We start from the raw sequence: 21,837 nt of genomic DNA, 5'->3' as shown, positions 1-21,837 counted from the left end.
AAAGACAAGGCAAAGCTTTGCTGGGCAAGTTTTTCTGGGCTGACAATATTTTTCCTCTTAGGATCTGGAATATGTCACTCCATTCTCATCAGGCCTGTAGAGTTTCCTGTGAGAGCTCAACTGTGAATCTGATTGGGGTACCTCTATATGTTGACTTTTTTTTTCCACGTGCATATTTAAGGATCTTTTCCTCATGTTTAGCTGAAAAGAGCTTGATTATCATGTGTTGTGATGAAGATCGCTTTTTGTCAATCCTTCTGGGAGCTCTGTGCCCCTGCTTTATTTTGTTTTCCCGTTCTTTTTGTTATTATTTCATTGAATACATTTTCTTACTTAGCTTCTCTTTCTATGTCTTCAGGAACTCCCATATCTCATATTTGGCCTTTTAAAAATGTCTTTTAATTCTTGAATACTTTGTTAGTTTGACTCAGTTCCTCTTCCAGGTTTTTTATTTTTTTCACCATTGTTGAAGCAAATGTCTTCCAATTCTGATGTTTTTCCTTGTACCTCACTCATTCTATTATTGGGGCGTTACTTTGAATTTTTAATTTGCTCCATTGTGTCCTTCATGTCTAATAATTCAGTATTGCTATTTCCTGTGTGATATATTCCTGAGTTTGCTTGGACTCCTGTATATACTTCTCATTGTTGTTAAGAAGCTTTATAACAAGACTTTGAAATCGTTATACCCCATTTTCCTCGATGTCTTCCTCAGTTAACTCTGGGGTTGACGAAGGCTTTTGTTCCTTTGTGGGAGAGGTATCAGTTATATTTATTGTGTCTCTTTCTCTTCTTTTGCTCTTGGTCATTACTGTTCTGGTTAGCAGATTCCTCTCCTTAGGGCCAGCTTCTAAGCTGAGTCATCCACTGATGACAGGTCAGTTTTACTGAATGCATTCAGTACCCACATCTTCATTTGCAGTCTCTGGTGCCACTCCGTCTGGCAAGTTTCAGACCTGGGCTCTTGTGCTAGGCTTCCGCCCTGGTCTCCACAGCCCCCATTCCTGGACCACTGCTTTCCACTCCCTGTGAACCTGTGCGGTGGCTGCACCGTTGCCTGCACAGTTGTTCTCCTATTTCCAGTTTAAGCAGTGCCTGACACTAGGGAGACTCCAGATGTCCTGAATCTCTGGGTTGTCAGTGGTGCTGGGCTTTCCAGAAACTGCTGACCATTAGGTCTGAGGGCTACCCGGACCTATTTTGGGTGAGACCCATAGGATGCCAAGTCAGTACTATGCAATGCCTTATGCCGGAAGTGAGTTCTCTCCTGCTCGGTGCCTGTGAAGCTTGCTGTGGTTCTTCAGCCCCACTGGGCCTGCCATCAGCCTGTCCTCTTCTCTTTCCTGGAATCTGTCCTCTCTGCCTCACCCTGGCTGATGATTCTCCATCTGTTTAAATGTGCCCTTCCCCTATTCTGCCATCTTATTTCCTACTAGATTAATTTTAAAGTGAAATCCTGAGTGTTCCAAAATCTGAAACCTTTGTGTGTCTTATACATGCCCACAATAAGTTTTAAGAAGTCCTTACCCTATTCTACCATCTTGTTTTACCCCCCTCATATACTTTTAATATCATAAAACAGCCTAATGTCACAAACTTGACACTGTGGACATACTGATATATTTGGCATTTTAAAAATAGAGCAGAAAGCTCTCTGAACTGGATTGCTAATTAAATGCCAAATAATGCACTGAGATGACTATGTTATGAGGCCTTAAGAAAATTTAAAGGAGCAAAGTTTCTTACAGTGAAAGGGTTACGATAGTGAAGCTGAAGGTCCCAGTGCTGAAAATATTCCCTTTGTAAATGTCTGCCAAAGAAGTCTGAACATTTCGGTTTTGCATATTTTTTTTTTAGGAAGTAGTGACGATTAAGAATAGGAATGTGTGATTTTTTTTAAGGCTTTGATAACCTTAACTTTTCCTGCCTCTCTTTCCACAGGGAGACAAAGAAGCTGAATTAGGGCTTCCATTTTCCCCACTCTGTGATCGGAAGTCTACCATGGTGGCCCAGTCACAAATAGGTAATATTGGAGTGCTCTTTGAAAGTGGACATATTTTTGTCAGGTATCAATGTATCCATCATGCAGTTCAAACTCTGCCATGGAAATCTCATTGCATTCCCATGATAAATTTGACCTTTAGACTGAGCAATATGGTGCTGAATAAGAATTTGGGAACCATATATAGAGGAATCCTCACCCTTACCTCTCTAGTAATGTTCTAGAAACACCTCCCACAAAGCTATGTAACATGTAGCCACAAAAAAGGGATTGCTAGAACCTTACCTCTTTCCTGTTCAAGTTGCAGCAAGATTAATCCAGTACAGCAGCATTGGGAAATACAGTTTTTATTCTGGTTGTAATTCTTACCAGTTATCTCCCCCCCAGTTACAGAACTCTCTTCCTATGTAATAGATTATTTTTTGCTGTTTTGTTGCTGGTTTTTGTGATTCATCCTTTCAAGGATAGGGAATGTGCAGCGTACAGGCATCCATTTGGCTGGCCCCGGCAAAGCAACTGCAAGCAGAACTCAAAACTCAATGTTTTGCATGGCTCATGAATAATGTTATAAATATTCAAATGTCTCTTGGCAGAAAAAAAGTTTCACTGCCTAGGATAATTCAATAACCATGTGAAAGTATCTATTATCCTTAAGCTTTCCTACTAAATACACCAGCTCATATTTTGGAAATACAAGCATGAATAGATAAGTTGATATGAAGTTCGCAATTGATATTGCTTCCAACCATGTTTATTATCATTTGCACTTGTTTGGGGGCTTCAAGTTTAAACCACTATTAGAATATGCTACTGCAATGCTGGGTGATCCAAGTGTTTGGGACAGTCACTCCTGAGCCAACTTTTGCATAATATGAACCATAAATAGAGGAGTCCTCACCCTTACCTCTATAGTCATGTTCCAGAAATATCTCCCACAAAGCTCTGTGATGTATAGCCACAAAATAGCAATTGCTAGAACCTTACTTCTTTCCCATTCTAGTTGTAACAACTGTTTTTGTAAAAACTATAACACAAGTGTCTGTTATCATCCAGTAAGTGGGAGTGTGGCAGGCTAAAGGGCTCATCAGGGCTTATTGGTGCAGTATAAATTGTTGCCATGTTAAAAGAGGCAATGACTCCTCTGACAATCTACATATGCCAGAATTAAAATACCATAGAACTTCAAACGCTGCCCTGAGTGACCAATTAATGTTGCCTTGCCTTGAAAGTGCCAATTAAAATATAAAACTACTGGATTTTGTTTTTAAAGTTAAAAATGTGCTTTAATATTTGCTAGAAGTAATCCAATTCCTTGAAGTATGAATTTCTTTTATCTGAGCATCTGATAGATGTTCTTCAAATGCAGCTATTTCCCAGGGCACTGTCACTTCAGACACCTGCTTCCAATTACAATGCTCCCCATAGAACAAGCACTTGATTCCAAGCAGCAAAGCTCACCTGAGACCTCAGGTTTTGAAGTGTACACAGAGCTTGGAATAGCTCATCTCCTTCTCTCCCTAAACACTGAGCAGTTAGTGCCCCCCAAGGGTCATTTTTGACCTGGATGACTACTCTAGAAAGACTTGAGTCAAACCTGACATCTCAAAGCGGTGGGATGAGTGCTGCCTCGCTGAGAAGTCATTTGTGACTCTTCAGTGATTTGACAGAACGCACCCACACACTGGGAACTAACACTTTACCTCTAAGGAATAATAAACAGCAATTTGAAATATTAACACCCTGACAGAAAGCTCTGCCAGCTACAGTAAAGAAGAAGAAAGTAAGTTCTTGCCTTCCTTAGCCAGAGGGAGGCAAATTTCAATTTAGGTTCTTTGAAAGTTTGATATTATTTCACGTTGGTCAATAAGAAGATCCAACAAGCAAATAGAGACCTTTTAGAATAGATAATACTTTTCTCTTGTTAAGAGAAGAAAGTGTCCTCACTCTCAGTGGATCTAAATGTCTTGTTAGCATTAGTACATGATGTTTTTACAGGGCAAAACCAGGATTTGAAAGCTTAAGTTGTCTCACTTCTACTGCTTGAGAAATCATTTTATACAGTAATTGATCCATTACATTCTGAATTAAACTAGTAGCAAATGGTAAGGGGTGCCAGACACCCTCCATTACTACTGATTCTAGAATTCTAGAATTTATAATATGCATTAATCACTTGATTTTTGCTTTTGCTTTTGTAGGTTTCATTGATTTCATAGTAGAGCCAACGTTTTCTCTTCTGACAGACTCAACGGAGAAAATTGTTATTCCTCTTATAGAGGAAGCCTCTAAACCTGAAAATTCTAACTTTGGGGCAAGCAGGTATGATCATCAATTTTTTGGGCTCTGTAATGATTGGAAGAAATCTTTACTTGATTTTCCTAGTTTCTCACAGCTAGGCAGGCAGTGTTTAAAATAATTATTAGGTAGTATTGCCATCTAGTGGCTTTACGATATACAACATGTGCCCAACTAAAAAAAGAGAGAAGTACTCAAAAAGAGTGTAATAAGGATTGTCCCTGGCCCTTTCCATGTGGAGGGGGAGGGAAGAGAGATGAACAGCTATCATAAGCTCAAAACTGGGACTGTGCACCTGCTACTCAGCTCCTCTAATCAGTTAAGTTTTCCAACTGTCTCCTCCTGCCATCTCCTGACCTTGTTATCTTGGTTTTGGTGGTTGTGACGGTCAGCTCACCCAGCGTGGGAGGATTCCATGTTGCTGACACACTGAGACGACCCAACTCAAAAGGCTCTGCGACAGATGGGAATTACTCCCCTGATTACTCCCTCTCAGCCGTGGACCTGAAGAGCTTCAAAAACAATCTGGTGGACATCATTCAGCAGAACAAAGAGAGGTGGAAAGAATTAGCTGCACAAGGTACAGTTGTCTTCACGTCTCTTTGAATGGCTTTTCTTTTTCATCTGAGACTTTTTATGAACTAGTACGTTCTTGGTGGTATTTAGAATATGGCTACTCTTTGATCATTTGTTGAAAAGTTGACTTTTTGTTAGATCAAAGGGAATTCTCCCTGTTAATGCCAGTTGGCTGCCAGCATGTGTGGTAACAAATTAGATATGAAAGATAGGACAAAATGGTAACTTAACTTTGTGATACAATAACTTTCCGTGCTTTTGAGCCTGGGTTTTAGGCTTTGTGAGTGACTTTTCTAAGCTAAACTAAGAAGATAATACTCAGTATCAAAGATTTGGGGTTTTTTTCTTCTTTTATCACATTATTTCCTTTGACTCAGATTTCTTCATAAGTTGGAAAAACTCCTTGTAGCCAGAAACCAGAAAAAGCAAATGAGAAGCTAACTGTATTTCTTTCTGGCATACTTGTTGATGTGAATTAATTGTTCCCTTTGGCTCAGGAAACCAATACCACAATAGACATTATCTTTCAAACTCCAGATCTAGCCCTTGCTGCCTTGATGTTCCCTCCCAGAGCCTTTCCTCTTTCAGCATCACACCCCTGTGCAGCGGCCACCTGCAGGTCTATAAGCCCCAAGAGCCTTGGCGATCACTGGCTCTCAGCCAGGAATTCTTCTCCTCTTTCCAACTCTGTTTGCTTCTTGGCTCCGAAGTCTCATGTTTTCAAGGTTTTTTTCACTCAAAAATCAGTCTTTAACTCATTTGATTTCCACATGGATTTTATGAAGTATATACTATCATTCCCTTTTTTTAAATGAGGTAGATGGAAATTATATAACTTGCTCAGTGCCCATTTATAACTGGTAAGTGAAGGAGGATTCAGTTCTCCCCAAAGTGTGGCCAGAACTTCCATGCTTTGCAGCCCATAGAGGCCCGCCTACATGATTAAATGCAATGTTATATCTTCTGTCCTGTTTATTCCTGCAAGAGCCCTGTTTAGCCATTTCAAAGTTGCACTACCAGCCTGTACGCAATAACATTTGTTTATTTATTCCTTTTTTGTCTGTCTTTTACATGGAGATCTATAGAACACAGCAGTCACATGTTCTATTTTGCTTTCCAGTGTATCTTTCATTTATAGCATAGTTTTGAACAAACTATACACACTAATTAAGTATAATTCATCAATAATTTGCTTAATGAGGAAGTTGATCCCAGATTGTGTCATATCATTCTTTAATCTCTGTGATTAGAAAAATAAGACTGCCAAATGAATACCACGGTCTGCCTCTGTAACTCATGCTTTCCCAGCCATGGAAATTGAGCATTAGCTGAAAAGAAATAGCTTCCACACAGTGATCACTATACATAGCCGTTACAAGGGCCACTTTCTAAATGTGTAGCTTGTGCAGTCACAAAGTTTCGTGGTTAGAATGGCTATGTGTTTGGCTAAGCACTGTCGTTAACTTGAAATCCCTAGTGGTTGTTGAGCACAGATCTTCACTTTCATCTTGCATCTCCCCCTACAATTATATTGCCGGCACGAGCCACTACTAAGGATCTTTAGAATCCCATATAAATGTCCTTCAGTAAAATATTTAACAATACCAGGCATGGAGGGCAGAAATATTGTCAATGTATCCAACTAGAATCCTGAAGTAAACAAAATTGCCTTTCTATAAAGAATAAATTATACTCAAAATTTTGATCCTAGAGCACCAACAGCTAGCATCACTAACTATAAGGTCTTTTGAGAAAAGAAATAATATCTCACTTTTGGTCTCTCAGAATTAGCAAGTCCCAAGCAATGCAGCTATTTTAAACTACTTATGGAATGATTTTTTTATTTTATTCATTTTTAAAAAGAATTATTTGAATGTTCGACTGACAGAGATAGGGAGAGAGTGACACATAGCTTCCATCCACTGATTTAATCCCCAGGTGGTCACAGTAACCAGTGGTAGACCTGGTTTAAGCCAAGAGTTTCTTCCTTGTGCTGCATGTGGGTGTCAAATACTTGATCCATCTTTCCCTGCTTTTTCTAGGCTGGTAGCAAGGAACTGGGTTACAAGTGGGGCACCCAGAACACAAACCAGTGCCCACATGACTGATACGGCATGTTGACATTACACATGGCAGCTTTACCTGCTACATCACAGTGCTGGCTCTGTGCCACTCCCATATGTCAATTGTCTGCACCAAATGCTCACAATATCTAGAACTGGGCTAAGGCCTAAGCCAGAGAATCGGAAGTCAATTCAGAACTTCCACAGGGATGGTAGGGATCCAACCACTTGACCATAACTGCCATCTCCAAGCACCTGCATTGTCCTAAAGTTGAATTCAGGGGCCAAAATACGAATCAAACCCAAATAGTCTGATGTGAGACATTGTGCTTTAAGGCTAAATGCCTCTCCTGAATAGATTCAAAAATGAATGAACTAACTGATATTTAAACTCCACTTTGAATATTTTATTTATTCGGAAGTGAAAAAAATGTTGCATTTTCAACACAGAAAGGAGAGTAGGGAAACAATTGCTGACATCCTTCCTGTGAGTCACACATTCTACGTATATTATCCCTCTTGCTCCTACATCCACTTTCAAGGTAGAAACTGATGTGGAAGTGGAGGACCATGCAAGCCTAAGCACTGGAATCAGAGTTGTCACTGCAATAGAAAACCCTTTTCTTCGGCAATGATTTTGAGAATTTACTAAGTTGACTTATATAATCTGTTTAGTAGAGTGGTGAACACCGAGGAGTTTTCTGCTATTGGCATATTTATTATACTTCTGTGATACATTCTAAGAATTATAGAAATAGAAAATAACAAAACAGAAGCAAATATTTAGGAAAGATTGAAGGAGAGGCACAGAATCACACTTTGAAGTTAATTGGTCAGTAAAGGTCTTACTGTATAAGTTGTAAGCTTATAGAGTGAACCATGGTGGGGGAAGCAGAAGGATATTCAGGAATGAAGAATAATAAGTTTTCAGACATAGACAATGGCTATGCTAAAAGAATTATCAAGGGAAGCCTGTGGAGCATGGAAAAACTGGACAAGTGGGGATATTATAGAAAATGTGATAAAAGGGCAATGTGGTACCAGATAATTGGTTTTGACCAAAGGAAGAGAAATTTGTAGAACTGTAAAGAGAAAAAAATGAGAGATCTGAACTACAGATTTAAAAGAATGACCTTGTCTACCCAATGGCAAAGCTGTTTCTGTTGTTTAGAAGGCACAAACGAAACAGTCTAGAGAGAAGTGTGTAGTTTATAACCTGAGAAAGATGAGAGTCTAGACATAATAATAAAGGAAGAGAAAACATCTTAATTCTGGATACATAAAAAATGGTTCCTTTAAGCAGTTTGCTTGAATAGGAACAAAGTTAGTAAAGAAATTGGATTTTAGACATACTTTGACAGTAGAATTGATAGAAATCAGTATAGACTTGATATAGGGTTCAAATTATCAATAGCAGGGTCAGAAATAATGCCAAGATTGTTGATTCCCTTAAGTGTGTGTGTGTAAATTTACATAATCATTTTACCAAATGACTGGACATTTCAGGTAAAGTTGAAGATGTACTCAGGCTGTTTCCCAACAATGTTACTTCTGTTCTCTTGAGACATGTGTGTGTCAGGAAACATGCGCAAAGCACTCCCTGCATCATTGTTGAAGTGTGAGAACTAAAGTGAAAGAACAAAGTAGCGTAGATTCATGTGGTGATTTATTCAAAGCATTGAACAGCATTCAGCTGTTAGCAATGAACTTTAGCTGTGACCACCAGTAATGCAGAAGTGATTCAATATACAAACTGCTGAAAATACAGCAAGATAACACAGAAAATTTAATGAAACAAAAACAACTTAATAATCTTGGATAGCACTAATTATAGGGGAAGGTATTCAGAATGGTTCAGTATGGGTTATTTAGGTATTAGTTATACTTTATTTCTTAGATGAACATAGAAATAGATATTCGTTTTATCATATTTAACTTTTATATACAAAATCTGTACAAATGAAATCCTACATAATAATGTAAAAAGGCGGTTGACTAAAAATGTCATCAATTATAAGGTCACTATCAGGTATTACCCAACTGCTATTTTCTAGCCTGAAGTATAGTGAAGATCAAACTTTCCTTAATATAATATTATAATGAAAACAATCAGACTCTGCAATACTTAGAGCTTATGAATATTAAATACTCAGCCTCTAAAGAGAATTCCAGATGTTAGGTTATCATAGTATTTGTCTTTCAACTGTAATTTAATAGCTATCTCAAAAAAAATAATCTCAGAGCAGTTGTAAGGTTGTAGGTCCCTAGGCTCCAGGTTCCTACTCAGTGAAACTACAAAAAATATGCTTAAGGAGTACTTTATTCAGTGAGGCTTCTTTTAAGGAACCGGGAACATCTAACAATCTCAAGCATGCTTTTGTTTTTAAATACACTGGAACCTTTTAACCTTTTAACCTTTTGGTTAAGAGACTGAAGAAAATAATGAAGAGTTTCCTTCTACTTTTATTTTAACTTATAGAGTGCCAGAAAAAAAATAAATACAGCCTCTCTTAACCTCAACAACTTACTGAGATGGCAATGGAGCTCAATGGAGCCAGTATTTTCATAAGTTCCTGATCAATCTCCTATCATGGTATGGGGAGTCTCAAAGATGTAGAATGCTTTACAAGAAAAACACCTACAGAAATGAGATGGGGAGTAAAAAAAAGTGTTTGCCTTTACTAGTGGTGCATGGAATGACACCTAATTAGAAGCAAAGGAAACAATATACAGGAAAGAAATGTACAACATTTGAAGTCCCATTTAATGTGAATCCTTTGCCTTAGTGTCTTGACATCCTGTGCCATGGGGCAGCATTTGGGTCCAGAGCAGTAATGGAGAGGAAGTGCCATACTGTTAGAGAAAACACTAGTTTGGAGCATCCCCAATGGCAAAGACAGAGCTTAATGCTCAAGGCAAAGCAATCACTTTGTAAGCACTTGAGAGTTTGGTCACCCTTGTGTCAGTGATTCCAAGGAGAACCAGGTTCGCCCAATCAGTTTTGATCATAACCAAGACTATGAATCCATTCCGTATCTGCTTTTTTGTGCCCTTATCAAGGAGAATGTCTATTTAGGAAAACAAGCTGTGTTCCAGAAGTACTTCATTCTGAAGATCAGACTGGAGTGGAATGAAATGCGATGTTTCTTACCATCCTGAGTAATTTTATGATTTGCTTCATCCTGCCTCCCACCTCGCTTTACTCAGCATGCATATATTTGAATTCTTACTTGGTACCAGGCACTGTTCTTGGATGATCAGCGATCATAAAATATACCCATGCTCCAAGGAACCTTATTTTTAACGAGGAAAAACAAAAGAATTAAGCTATTAACTATTTTTTTTAAGATTTATTTTCTTTTTATTGCAAAGTCAGATATACTGAGAGAAGGAGAGACAGAGAAGAAGATCTTCATCCGATGATTCACTCCCAAAGCGGCCGCAACTGCTGGAGCTGAGCCAATCTGAAGCCATGAGCCAGGAGCTTCTTCTAGGTCTCCTATGCGGGTGCAGGGTCCCTAGGCTTTGGGCCATCCTCGACTGCTTTCCCAGGGCACAAGCAAGGAGCTGGATGGGAGGCGGGGCTGCCGGGATTAGAACCAGTGACCATATGGGATCCCAGGTGTGCAAGGCGAGGACTTTAACTACTATGCTATCGTGCCAGGACCAGCTATTAACTATTTATAAGCTGGACAGTGGTACATGTCATGGCAAAAATACTTGAGGGTGAGATCGGAAGAGCAAGGAAGAATGTGGGTGAAATTTGAAGTTTTTGCCAGAAAAAGCCTCGTTGATAAAGTGACAAGGAGAAACAGACTTGAACAGAGAGAGGGACGCAGGTTGGCAGTATTTGAAGGCAAGTTACTTTCAACAGAAGTACAAAACTCAGCAAGAAATACAAATGTGTGGAAAGGAAGAAAAGAAAAGGAGCCTGTGTGGCAAAAGTAGAGTGAAGGAAATCCTAATGTGAATTAAATGAGCTCGTGAGAGCTGTGAGCACGGCTGTGGAGCACACCACCCCCTGGACGTGCTAGGCGATGCGATCGGGTTAAGTTTTAGAAATTTAAAAAGTGGTTGTCAGGGTTTCATTTGACCATTGGCTATAGCTCTTGCCTGGAAGTTTCTTTATGGTTCCTTCTAATAATTTCGTCTTCTTGCCCTCCAGCGAGTTAATTCCTATTCTGATTTACACAAAAAGAACTGTTTGTTTTCTTGTTTTCTCTAGCTGTTATGACTTTGTATATAACTTTAAGCACTTTAATTTTGCCTGTCTTAAGACTTGCTGTGAACAGTCCTGCCGTATGCATTCTTTCGCTTTGCACTCAATGTTTTATGTGATTTATCCCTCAGAACAAAAATAGTTCTGTTTCAGCAGGGGTTTTTTGGCTGTTCTTGACAGAAAGCATGAGAAGGAAGAAAATGTATCTAAATACCATAAGGTTTAAAAATGTTAAGCATTTAAAGTCCTTTTAACAACATTAATACCACATTCAATTTCTTAGGCAATAGATCAGGTACACAAAAATGTAGCTTCCAATTTTTGGTGCCAAAATAGTTTCCTGTGTTACTGGAACTGATAGCTTATCACTCAAATATTTTAACTGAATCAGAATAAGCACGCACAGGCTTTCCAGAAGGCGTGTTAACCTCTGTTTCATCTTCCTTCAGATGGCCTTGCTGGGAACTAGCATGGTATCACAGGCTTCAGGGAAGGATCAGAGCCTCACTTGCTCTCAGGTCTCTCTCAGACATACAGCCTCCCATTACCATGCGCATTTATCTTCCAGTTGGACACCTGAAACCTTGTTTCAACCATTGCAGATCACAGATTTGCTGGCGTTGACTGAGAGCTGGGGATGGCTTGTGGCTCATTCCCCGTAGACCCCATAGCCACCTCTTTTGCTTGCACCTACTTCACCTCAACCTCTAAAAAGTCCTGATATGACAACCTGACAAAGATCTCCTGCAAGTCCTGAGCCTAAAAATTCTTTCACACTTTATCCACTTGGAACTACTTCAAAATGTGACTGGTATTACAGAGCCCTGGGTCCTGTGGCAGCAGCGTTCTGGAACCTTCTAGATCTTGAACCTTCTACAACCTTCTGATCTTAAAGTTTCAAACTTTTTTCTCCCCCATGTCCCTTCGGCTCCCTACGGTGAATAAAATGCCACTGAAACAGTGAGGGGGTGAGCCTTTCCTTCTTCCAGTCTGAACCCTGTGCTCATAATCCTTGCTTTGCTTGGAGGAAATCTGAATTTCCCTTCAGGGAATAAGAAGCATAGATGGGAGAGTAAAACTGGATCAAGGACTTGCAAAGAAATTGTGCCCCCAACCTAGACATGATTTTTAAACACCATGAACACTTTTTCGTTGTTGTTTCTGGAAACCTTGGTGGCAATACTTCTTTCTTCTTGTCTTAATGGTCCTGGAATCCTGATAGCAAATAATTGGGAACAAAATCAGGTACAGCGTTTGCACACCCTCTCCACTCCCAACCCTTGAGAAGTTAAAGAGGAAATATAATCATTGAGTTATTCAAAATACTCTTCTGTTTATCAAGTATTTTTCAGTTTGTAAGAAAAAAAATTGAGGTTCAATTATTTTTGCTTGAGGGGGTAACAATCCTGACCGGACTATGTGATATAAATTGTGTAATTTTAAATTATTTGAGCTATTTGGGTGGTCAAGAGTTTCAAAGACAGTATTTCAAAGAAAAATAGCAGGGGAAGAGACATTTTTGATCATAGGAAAATCTGAATTTTAGAAAAAGAGTGTTTTATTCCAAAGCTTCAGAAAGTTTTAAGACCTGTGAAGTACATGAGCGGAATTCAATGAGAGGATAAAAGCCAGTTTAGAAAATTGAGTGCTTATCAGAGTGGGGGCAGTCAGCATCCTCTCACTGGGCTCAGTAAAGAACTCCAAAAACTGTTGTGGGATTGCCTGGCTAGGCTGGATCCAGGTTTTTGCCTCAAGAAGAGGAAGAATTCAAGCAGACAAGCAGATTGTTCAACGTGGAAGTACACACTCAAGAGGGAATGTGGGCATGCTCTGGAGAGAGAGAAAGCTATGCTTAACATTGTTCTGGACCATCCTTTTACCAGATCTAGGGCAAAGGATGAGGCATCTAGTGGAAAATTTAACAGAATATTCAGAGAGAGTTCAGGTTGAGGTTGGGCTTGAGTGCCACCCATATCCTTGCCCTGTATGGAAATCTCCAGACCATCATGATGTCAGGTATGTTGGAAGTGGGAGTATCTACCATAATGATTTTATTATAATGATATCATCCCAGGACAACAGCTGGCAGCTGTGTTGGGTGTTTTGGCCCGTGCAAGCTATTAAAAAGCAAACCCCTGTGTCTGCACAGAATGGCTTAGGGTTTGGGCAGTGCATGTGAGGTCACAGCACTGGTGAGGCTGCAATGCAGGTGCCTGCCCTCCTGAGCACCTCTTTGTTAGCTACACCCCTGCCTACATCAGAACTAAAGCAAGAACTGTTGTTTTACACTCCCCCCACTGACACCCACAGTTTTTCTTGCCTCTTTTGAAAAGTTCCACAGTTTGCATCAGGCTGATTCTCACTTTCACCTTCACAGCTGACCGCTAAGGAATCCTTCTTCTGAATGCTATCTTTAGACAAAACTTTTGCTTCTCTATGGAAAGCCTGACCTTTGTCCACAGAGTTAATCAGAAACAAGCATAAATGCTTACTGTTTCTCTCCCCAAATTCTTACCTGTGGGTACTCAGAGTAACATCATGAGTGCATATTTTCACAGCACCCAGAGAACTTAGGGATGTCAAGCTGCTTAATGAGGAAAAATGCAATTGTTAGACTGTGCCTCAAACACAAAACAGTTGCATGGTAGTCAAACCTAAGATTCTATTTTCTAAAAACAAACAAAAAACAAATCTACCAGCTAGCATCTCCATTTTTTAAAGAAAATTTATTTTTATTAGAAAGGTAGATCAGATTTACAGAGAGGAGAGACAGAGAGAAAGAACTTTTCTCTGCTGGTGCATTCGCAAGTGGCCACAGTGGTCAGAGCTGAGCTGGTCTCCCGCATGGGTGCAGGTTCCCAAGGCTTTGGGCCATCATCTGCTACTTCCCCAGACCTCAGGGAGAGAGTTGGATGAGAAGTGGAGCAGCTGGACCATGAATACAAACCGGCACCCATATGGGATCCCGGCACATGCAAGGCAAGGACTTAGCCACTGAGCCACATTACATGTGAAATGTAATGTAGATTTGTGTTTCACAAAGCACATACTGATGTGCTGGGGGATCTATTAAGCATAATAATCATGCTATTTGGACAGTCTTGTTAACGTTTGTCACGTTCTTCCTAAGGTGAATCTAGTAAGTCACCTTACATCACAAATTTGTGTACATATCACAAATGAACCTACGTTTCTTACCCTCTATACAACTTCAGTAATGCAAAGAAAATATGTTAGGAATAAATACTAAAAGAGGAGACAGAAACTTACCCCAGACACTGGAATTATTCTTTTCTTAAGTCTACTCCTTTCAAATCCTAGAACAGCTTATTCACTGAGTCACCAATGGGATCGTTGGTGCACTTATGCCCTCTAAATACTTTTATTTTAAAATATTAAAATTTTTACTTTGAGAGTGAAATTGTTTATCATTTATTTACCCACTCATTCATCATTTATACAGAAGTGCTTTGTAGGAACTCCACAAGGAAAGAGTTATAGCCCATTGCAACTGAAGCTCCAAGGGCCTAAATTATTTGTCAAAATTCATACAATTAGTCTTTGAAAAGATGGGGATTTACATCTCATTTGTCCAAATCCGAAGTCCAGGAACTTCTAGATTATACTTAGCATTTCTAAACTTTCCTTTAACAGTGAAGATGTGCCCAGGCTGATAGAGGAACTGAGAGAGTAGCAGAATTTAGGGCATTTTAAGGGCTATTGTGTGTATGAGTCCTGCCCATTAGTATTCACATGGATGCTGCAAGCAGGAAAGGAGACAGAGCCAATAGCCTGCAACCGCTTGTGGGTCATCCCTGGCTCAGTGAAGACAAAGCAGTTTTCCTTAAAACATTGTAGGATTAGAATGAGAGGAGATGCGAGACAGTAAGAAAATGAATTTCAGGAAAATGTGTACCTTGATGGACTTGGACTTGGAGGTGATCTTAGAAGATCTCTCTTGAAGGAACTCAGAAATCTTTTCCATCCTTTGAAGGTAGGCAGGAGAGATGAAGCTATTTCGAGTTCCTCCACCCAAGGCACATATGTTGCCATTCCCATCTGACCAAGGAAAACTCTAACGTGATCTATTTTTGTTTATCTTGGCATTCCCATTGTAATTACCAATTTTAGCTAGTGCTGTTTTTAACATCTTTTTAGTTGGAACAATCAAAACTTATATATTGTGTTCACATACAAAATTTATGGCATATTTGTGGACAAATTGCTAAGTATTTAAATAGTCTCTAGTATATAAGTTTCAGTGTTTGTCACACTACCTCTTGAGTTCACAACATTGTATTCTTAAAACTGTATTTCCATAACACTGCTGAATTGGAAGAATCACTATAGAGGCTGTTAGGCAATAAAAATAAGACATGTCATCTTCAATGAGCTAAGAATTTTACAAAAACTGTATTCAATCAAAATTGCTGTTCTGCATTCAAAGAAAATGCTTATAATCTACTCAATGCTTTTAAGGTACTTATATTATTTTTTTAGCATTATATTGGCACAAGAGTACAACTTGTACACACACACAAATCTTAATATTTCTTGATGCTTTCTCATGAGATTAAATAACAGTAGGTAAAATTTTACTTGAAAATCATGTTAAAACCTAAATAGGGGCACTGACTTCTCTAGTCTGAGAGTTCTCAGTTTCTAGAAGGAATTTGTAGAAATTTTTATTATTGTTGTTAGTGTTATTCACAAAGATTAATGAGAGATATTTTATAAGAAGAAAAAAGAGAATTATGATTTTTAAAAAATTCTTAGAATAAATTAGATGCAAAATATTGACTCCTTGAATGATATAATGCTACTCCCAAGTACTTGTAAATAACTTTTTGGTAAATGATGTTAATATCTTTCAAGAGAAGTTTTCACTAGAATCTGAGAATGTTTGCTGTGGTTGAAATTAAGGAGAACTGATCTCCATGTCTTAATTGTAAAAAGTATCATTTCAGGCTCACCACTGCTGAGTACAATAATCCCTAAAGGCTTCAGCAGAAAAACAAAAGGTATTGAAAATTAAGAAAAATATATCAGCTGTATTTACCTTCATAATTTCACCACCCTAATTTCTACAAGCTGAATGATTACCAAAACTAATTAGTCTATATTTTTCGCAACGTCTTATAACATTTTCTCTAGATTGTTAAATGCTTCTCTTTTCAGATGCAAAAGCCAGTTCACAGAAACCTGAGCTTTCCAAACAGTAAACACCTTTCAGTAAAACCTCATACATGGTAGCAGCTCTCATTTGACAAAAACATGGAGATGTCGATATTCTTGTGGAAATACATTGCTCAATCAGCCTCATGAACCAGATACATAACAGCTACAGATCGCATGACTGACTGACCAAACCGCTACAGAATACGATCATCTGGTGACTACATCAACAACTTTAGGCCTTCAAATACCTGTTCAAATAGTATTTTGTGGCATTTCATGTTACTGAGATAATATAGTAAGAATCAATAAATTTCCTCTGAGAGCCAATCTTACTTTTGTCATTTCTGCAATAAAGCTTGTCCATCTACTTTGCCTTTGAATGTCTTTTTTATTAAAAAAAAATCGGAAATATAGTATGAATTCTATAAATTTAGCTTTCAATTCTATTCATCTTCCTGAACAATTGATTCAATATTTGCTAACATTATTAATACTATTTTAAATAAGATATTTTAAAATAGATATTTAACAGTTTAATTTGCTGTATTTTATATATTTTTATAGATACACAATAGGTAATAGAGGGAATGAATGACAGAGATAAAATGGTCTAAAATATTGGTCTTTGTCTTTGTTGGATTTGAAAATGCATGTTCCACTACCTAATTCAATTTAAGGCTAGTTAAATTAACCTTAAACTCAACTAGCTGCAGAAGTTAAACTCATGGGAAATGGCTGTTTTTGTGTGTGTTGTTTTGCTTTTTAATGGGCTGCACTTGTACAGCCACTTTTACTATGATCTACTAACAGTTAATGGTTGACTCTACTAGGCAATCAGGAAACTCCAAAATGATTTAGATCAGAATGAATAACTAATGTCTAATATTGAAAATTAGAATTTCGTGGGCCCAGCAGCGTGGCCTAGCGGCTAAAGTCCTCGCCTTGAACGCACCGGGATCCCATATGGGCCCCGGTTCTAATCCCGGCAGCTCCACTTCCCATCCAGCTCCCTGCTTGTGGCCTGGGAAAGCAGTTGAGGATGGCCCAATGCGTTGGGACACTGCACCCGCGTGGGAGACCTGGAAGAGGTTCCTGGTACCTGGAAGAGGTTCCTGGTTCCTGGCTTCGGATTGGCGCGTACCGGCCCCTTGTGGCTCACTTGGGGAGTGAAACATCGGATGGAAGATCTTCCTCTCTGTCTCTCCTCCTCTCTGTATATCTGACTTTGTAATAAAAATAAATCTTTAAAAAAAAAAAGAAAATTAGAATTTCGTAAAGAAATCTGCTTACTCCTACAGTCAGGCTGCTTCCATTGATGACAATGGGCTGTAACATGCTATCAGATTTAATTTCAAATATAAGATATGCATTTTTACTAAGTAATGACAAATCGATACCTTTGGTTAATTATACACAGGGAAGTGGCCTGACATAGTTAAGATCCAGACCTCTGGAACAGACTTTGTTATTCCATTCTGCTGCCCTTAAGTTATTCATTCATGTATTACTGAAAATTTTTAATCTCTTTGTGTTAGTTTTTTATTATCTATCTAAAAAGTTGTTGAGACAACAGCATGTAGTGTTCAAAACTTGCAGTCTTCTGGAATAATTGATGCTATTACCTGGGCTCACATACATGCCTCCTTACTGCATCCGGCTCTCATAGAAGGCAGAAGATCTTCCTTTCTGTCTCTCCTCCTCTCTGTATATCTGACTTTGTAATAAAGTAAATAAATCTTTTTTAAAAATTATTCCATTTGCATTAAAATATATCTATTAACACATTTAAGTCAACTTAAGGATGTAATACATGGGCTACTTTAGGAACACACTGAACGGAAATGTTTACATGCTGGCTTATTTTCTATACTATTTACCATTGTTTAACTTCATAAAGTTTTTATCTATTTGAAACACAGAGTGACAGGAAGAGAAGGAGAAAGAAATCTTCCACTCACTGGTTCACCTCCCCAAATGCCCACAGATATGGGCAAGGCTGTAGCCAGGAGCCAGGAACTTCACTCTATCTCCCCAATGGATCAGAAGCCAAATGGGTTGACTATCCGCCACAGGCTCAGGGCATTATCAGGAGCATTATCAGAAGCATAGAATAGTTGGGACTTGTCTGCAACCCTAGTATCTTTTGTGTAGAACACTCTCAAGCTGTAAAGATCATCTAAGGTAATCTCCAATGAATTAAATAATGAGAACCTTTTCTTCTTTTTTGGTGAATATTATCAGAAAAAAATTACTTCATTTTAAGGAAAGACAAGAGGTAACTTATAACTAGTATTACCCAAGTTAATTGTAAAGGCTTCTCCAGGAAAAAATTTATTTGATTCAAATTTAGTATTTTCCTGAGCTATCTGTCTACTATAACATTGTTTAGACATGTTGTATGTGTGGAAGCTGAAACAGGTGGATGGGGCAAGCGTTGCATTACAGTGAGTTAATCCACCACCAGCAGTCCCATGTTGGACCACTGATTTGAGTTCCAACGGCTCTGCTTCTCATGTCACTCCTTGCAAATTCACCTGGGAAAGCAGCACAGGATGGCCTGTGTGCTTGGATCTCTGCCACCACATGAGAAACCTGGATGAAATTTCTGGTTCCTGGCTCCCGCCTATCCTAGCCCAAACCATTGGGGCTATGTGGGGCTTGTACTAATAAACGGAATACTTTTTGTCTATCCCTCTCTGTCACTCTGCATTTCAAATAAATAGATCTTTTTTACAGCAAAGAAACAAATGGAATTTAATTTTTAAGGAAGAAACTTTTTTGAGAGCTGCCAAAATCTTTTCTTGAGTTGGCCACAAGCTGTAATTATATCTTTTCCAGTTGTGTGTACTGAGTTATCCTTGGATGAGTTGGCTCTTTTTGTGTGTGTGTGTATTTTTTTGTATTTGTTTCACTGTTTCAAGTCTATTATTCTGTGCCTTTTTTAGTAATAAGTGTACCTTAGCATTCTATCCATTGTAAAACACTCAACATTTTTGGGATCTAGTGGGTAAGTTAATGGCATATAATTTTTCTGTTCTGTTCTGCTCTGAGCTGTCTTGTTTTATCAACAGAGGGTTTTTTTTAGGAGGGTTGTTTTGTTTTTTCTGTTCTAATGAAGTTTTCAGTAATAGGAAGTGGAGTCAAAACTTCATGGAAACCAATGCAATAAAACAAATTTAGTTCAGAGACAGAAATTTCAAAAAAAATTAATAAGGCCCAGCACGATAACCTAGTGGTAAGTTCTCACCTTGCACACTCCGGAACCCCATATGGGTGATGGCTCATGTCCAGCCTGCCCCACTTCCCATCCAGATCCCTGCTTGTGACCTGGGAAAGCAGTAGAGAATGATGGCCCAATTCCTTAAGACTTTGCATTCATGTGGGAGACCCAGAAGACCCCCCGGCTCCTGGCTTTGCATCGACTCAGCTCCAGGATTGGAGCTACTTGGGGAGTGAACAAGTGGATGGAAAATCTTTCTCTTCCTCCTCTCTGTAAATCTGCCTTTCCAGTAAAAATAAATGAATCTTTAAAAAACAAAACAAAACAGACTCATAAATTGGATATAGAAAGCATAAAATCCCCATAAAATTTAATTACAGGGTCAGACTGTAAATGATAAGATTTATAAGAATTTCCTTAAAACAGTCTTCATAGGGGGAAGGGATAGAGATGATGCCTTCTTAATTTCAAATTGGGGTATAAGAGTGTCTGTAAGACCTTTATGGATGCCAAGTGAAGGGGACTTGGGAAACAGAATCTAGTTCCTATCTAGGGAACTATCAAGTTGGATAATGACAAATGAGTCATTTTGCCATTCAGTTGTTTGCAACTGTCAGCTATATTCCCAGTTAACCAGAATCATTTTGCTTTTTACTTGTTAAGCTTGGTGAAGCATTAAGTCTGTTAATTAAAATGTAAGTTAAAACATGAGGGCCCGGCGGCGTGGCCTAGTGGCTAAAGTCCTCGCCTTGAAAGCCCTGGAATCCCATATGGGCGCCGGTTCTGATCCCAGCAGCTCCACTTCCCATCCAGCTCCCTGCTTGTGGCCTGGGAAAGCAGTCGAGGACGGCCCAAAGCTTTGGGACCCTGCACCTGCGTGGGAGACCTGGAAGAGGTTCCTGGTTCCCAGCATGGGATCGGCGTGCACGAGCCCGTTGTGGCTCACTTGGGGAGTGAAACATCGGATGGAAGATCTTCCTCTCTGTCTCTCCTCCTCTCTGTATATCTGGCTTTCCAATAATAATAAAATCTTAAAAAAAAAAATTAAAACATGAAAACAGATTATCTCAAAAAATAAAGAGCTAAAGAAAGAGTGAAAGGAAGGAAGGGAAATAGGAAGGAAACGAGGAACGGAGGTGGCAAGGATGGAGAGGGGTGCAAGGAGGAATGGAATATTACTATATTCTTAGTATTTTATCTATGAACTGTATTGAATCTGTTTAAAACTAGTTAAACATTTTAAAAATTATTTTTATTGGAAAAGCAGATGTACAGAGAGGAGAGACAAAGATCTTCCAAGTGGTCACAATTAACTGCCAGAGCAGAATTGATCTGAAGCCAGGAGCCAGGAGCTTCTTCCAGGTCTTCCATGTGGGTGCAGGGTCCCAAGGCTTTGGGCCGTCCTCGACTGCTTTCCCCAGGCCACAAGCAGGGAGCTGGATGGGAAGTGGAGCAGCTGGGAACATGAACCGCAGTGCATATGGGATCTCAGCGCTTGGGGGCCCATTTGTAGCTTTCAGAGAGAGAGAGAGAGAGAGAGAGAGAGAGAGAGAGAGAGAGAGAGAGAGAGAAAGAAGAGGAGAGGAGAGGAAGTGGAGTAGGTTTTAGCCTTTCATGAAGCAGTTCACAGGCAAGTAAGCCTCATAAATGCTCTCCAAGGTCCACTCACATGTTGAAACTGAGACCTCTGCCGACAGAAGCTGAAAACAAATGAAACTCTGCTAGGGGCCATGCGTGTCAGATCAAGCTGGTACGTCATCTCCAGTCAGATTCTTGGCAGAACGGCTCTGATTAACCCAGGACTGCGCTCACAGAAGAAGGTCCGCTCCAAGAACCTGCCAGGTCTAGTGTTCACAAAGCCATGTTATAGTAATGTGAGCAAAGCGGATATTTGGCTGTTGTAGGCCTCGTCTCCCTAGCCGCAGTTCAGGAGTTTGAAATTGGGTGACAACAACCAAGAAATGAAATTTCACCCTTGCCCCGCTGCATCCCCCCTCACTGAAACACACACACACACACACACACACACACACACACACACACACACACACACCATTTCAGAGTTCTATATTGATCACGGGGTGGGAAATAAGTATTTTCTTGGTTGGGTGATGTTTGTCCCTGGCAATCAGGTAAGACGTTGGAAACCTGATCACCTGTGGAAGAATGATCATGAATACTCAGAGGGTCATGAGAGCCCTTGGCATGTAATTTTAGCTACAGCAGATACATTTGAGTATGTACTTTATAGAGACAATTGGAGACACTGTCTATCTTTTTACAG

General features: G+C 39.3%; 1 protein-coding gene across 3 annotated transcripts in view; it reads left to right on the top strand.

Annotated features, from left to right (window-relative positions):
* PDE1A (phosphodiesterase 1A) overlaps positions 1-21,837 on the top strand; it is a 224,180-nt gene that overhangs the window by 193,801 nt on the left and 8,542 nt on the right. For 2 of the 3 annotated variants that reach the window (XM_058664694.1, XM_058664695.1), the window contains exons 11-13: positions 1,942-2,023; positions 4,201-4,321; positions 4,690-4,877. In XM_058664694.1, coding sequence (XP_058520677.1) covers positions 1,942-2,023; positions 4,201-4,321; positions 4,690-4,877 — 391 coding nt within the window. Of the gene's footprint in view, positions 1-1,941; positions 2,024-4,200; positions 4,322-4,689; positions 4,878-16,333; positions 16,704-21,837 lie in introns of those variants that run through there. The other variant, XM_058664696.1, reaches the window with a different exon arrangement.

The sequence above is a fragment of the Ochotona princeps genome, chromosome 5, assembly GCF_030435755.1.
Source record: "Ochotona princeps isolate mOchPri1 chromosome 5, mOchPri1.hap1, whole genome shotgun sequence".
Classification (NCBI taxonomy): domain Eukaryota; kingdom Metazoa; phylum Chordata; class Mammalia; order Lagomorpha; family Ochotonidae; genus Ochotona; species Ochotona princeps.
Note: the sequence above shows the minus strand (reverse complement) of the source record. Positions and strands in the feature narration are given on the sequence as shown.